The sequence below is a fragment of the Gavialis gangeticus genome, unplaced genomic scaffold (assembly GCF_001723915.1).
Source record: "Gavialis gangeticus isolate Ggan-Ray unplaced genomic scaffold, GavGan_comp1, whole genome shotgun sequence".
Lineage (NCBI taxonomy): Eukaryota > Metazoa > Chordata > Crocodylia > Gavialidae > Gavialis > Gavialis gangeticus.
The window spans coordinates 36,279,361-36,280,186 of NW_017729022.1; the positions used below are offsets into that span (position 1 = coordinate 36,279,361).

Below are 826 nucleotides of genomic sequence, written 5' to 3' on the forward strand. Positions count from 1 at the left end.
CGCTCGCCCCGCCCCGCCCCGCCCCCCGGGCGCTGGTGTGGAAGCGCGGGGCTCGTGCTCTGGACGTGCTGTGGGGACAAAGACACGGGGCTCCCCGGATTCCCCCCCCCCTCCCTCGAGTCGGCGCAACTTGAGGTGTTGTGTGGAGGATGTTTCAGGAAGTGCGTATAGCAGCAAAGAAAGGGATGAGGCGGGGAGCTGTGACAGGACTAGGGATTTCAAGGGAAAGCTGTTGAAGTAGCAGTGAGAGTTCGCAGGCAGGGAATATTTCACTAACAAGGAGAGGGATTATGCTGGGGCATGGTGGTTTGAAGCAACTCTTATCTCCACCTGCTGCTGGCAGGTGATTTATTGGCAGTAGCTGTGTACTTTGAATAGCTAGGAAGTAGACCGAGGGAATGCACCGAGGAAGCATTCTTCAGGGAACATCGGGGGCAGTGGGGAAGTAGATTTAATGGGATAGGCTAGACACAAAGGAGTGATTTCACTGGAGATATTGCCTAGGGATTACACAGGGGCAATAACTTTGCCTGAGTCATCGAGAAGGGATGGGAGCTTGCACTAAGAGAAGGAATGCTAGCAATGCTACCGGAAGAAATTTCCAAGGAGATGAAGTGGCAGCAGATGGGAAAAGTAGATGCTAATGTTAAAAATATATGGAGCTTTCAGGGGTTGGTAACTATGACAGAAGGAACCTCTCATCAATTTGCAACCATTTATAAAGGAAACAACTTTTCTAATCTCAAAAAATACTTGCTTAGTGTCCCCAGATTTTAACTACAAATAGTAGATTTAATCCTAACAATTTGAAAACATGAGTGTTTAT

At 48.8% G+C, this 826-nt stretch overlaps 1 protein-coding gene across 1 annotated transcript in view; it reads right to left on the reverse strand.

Moving 5' to 3' along the window:
* Positions 1 to 539, reverse strand: part of PAWR (pro-apoptotic WT1 regulator) — a 199,452-nt gene extending 198,913 nt beyond the window's left edge. The window contains exon 1 of the mRNA XM_019515790.1: positions 531 to 539. Within this exon, the coding sequence (XP_019371335.1) occupies positions 531 to 539 (9 nt within the window). The remainder of the gene's footprint in view (positions 1 to 530) is intronic.
* Between the last annotated feature and the right edge of the window lie 287 nt (positions 540 to 826).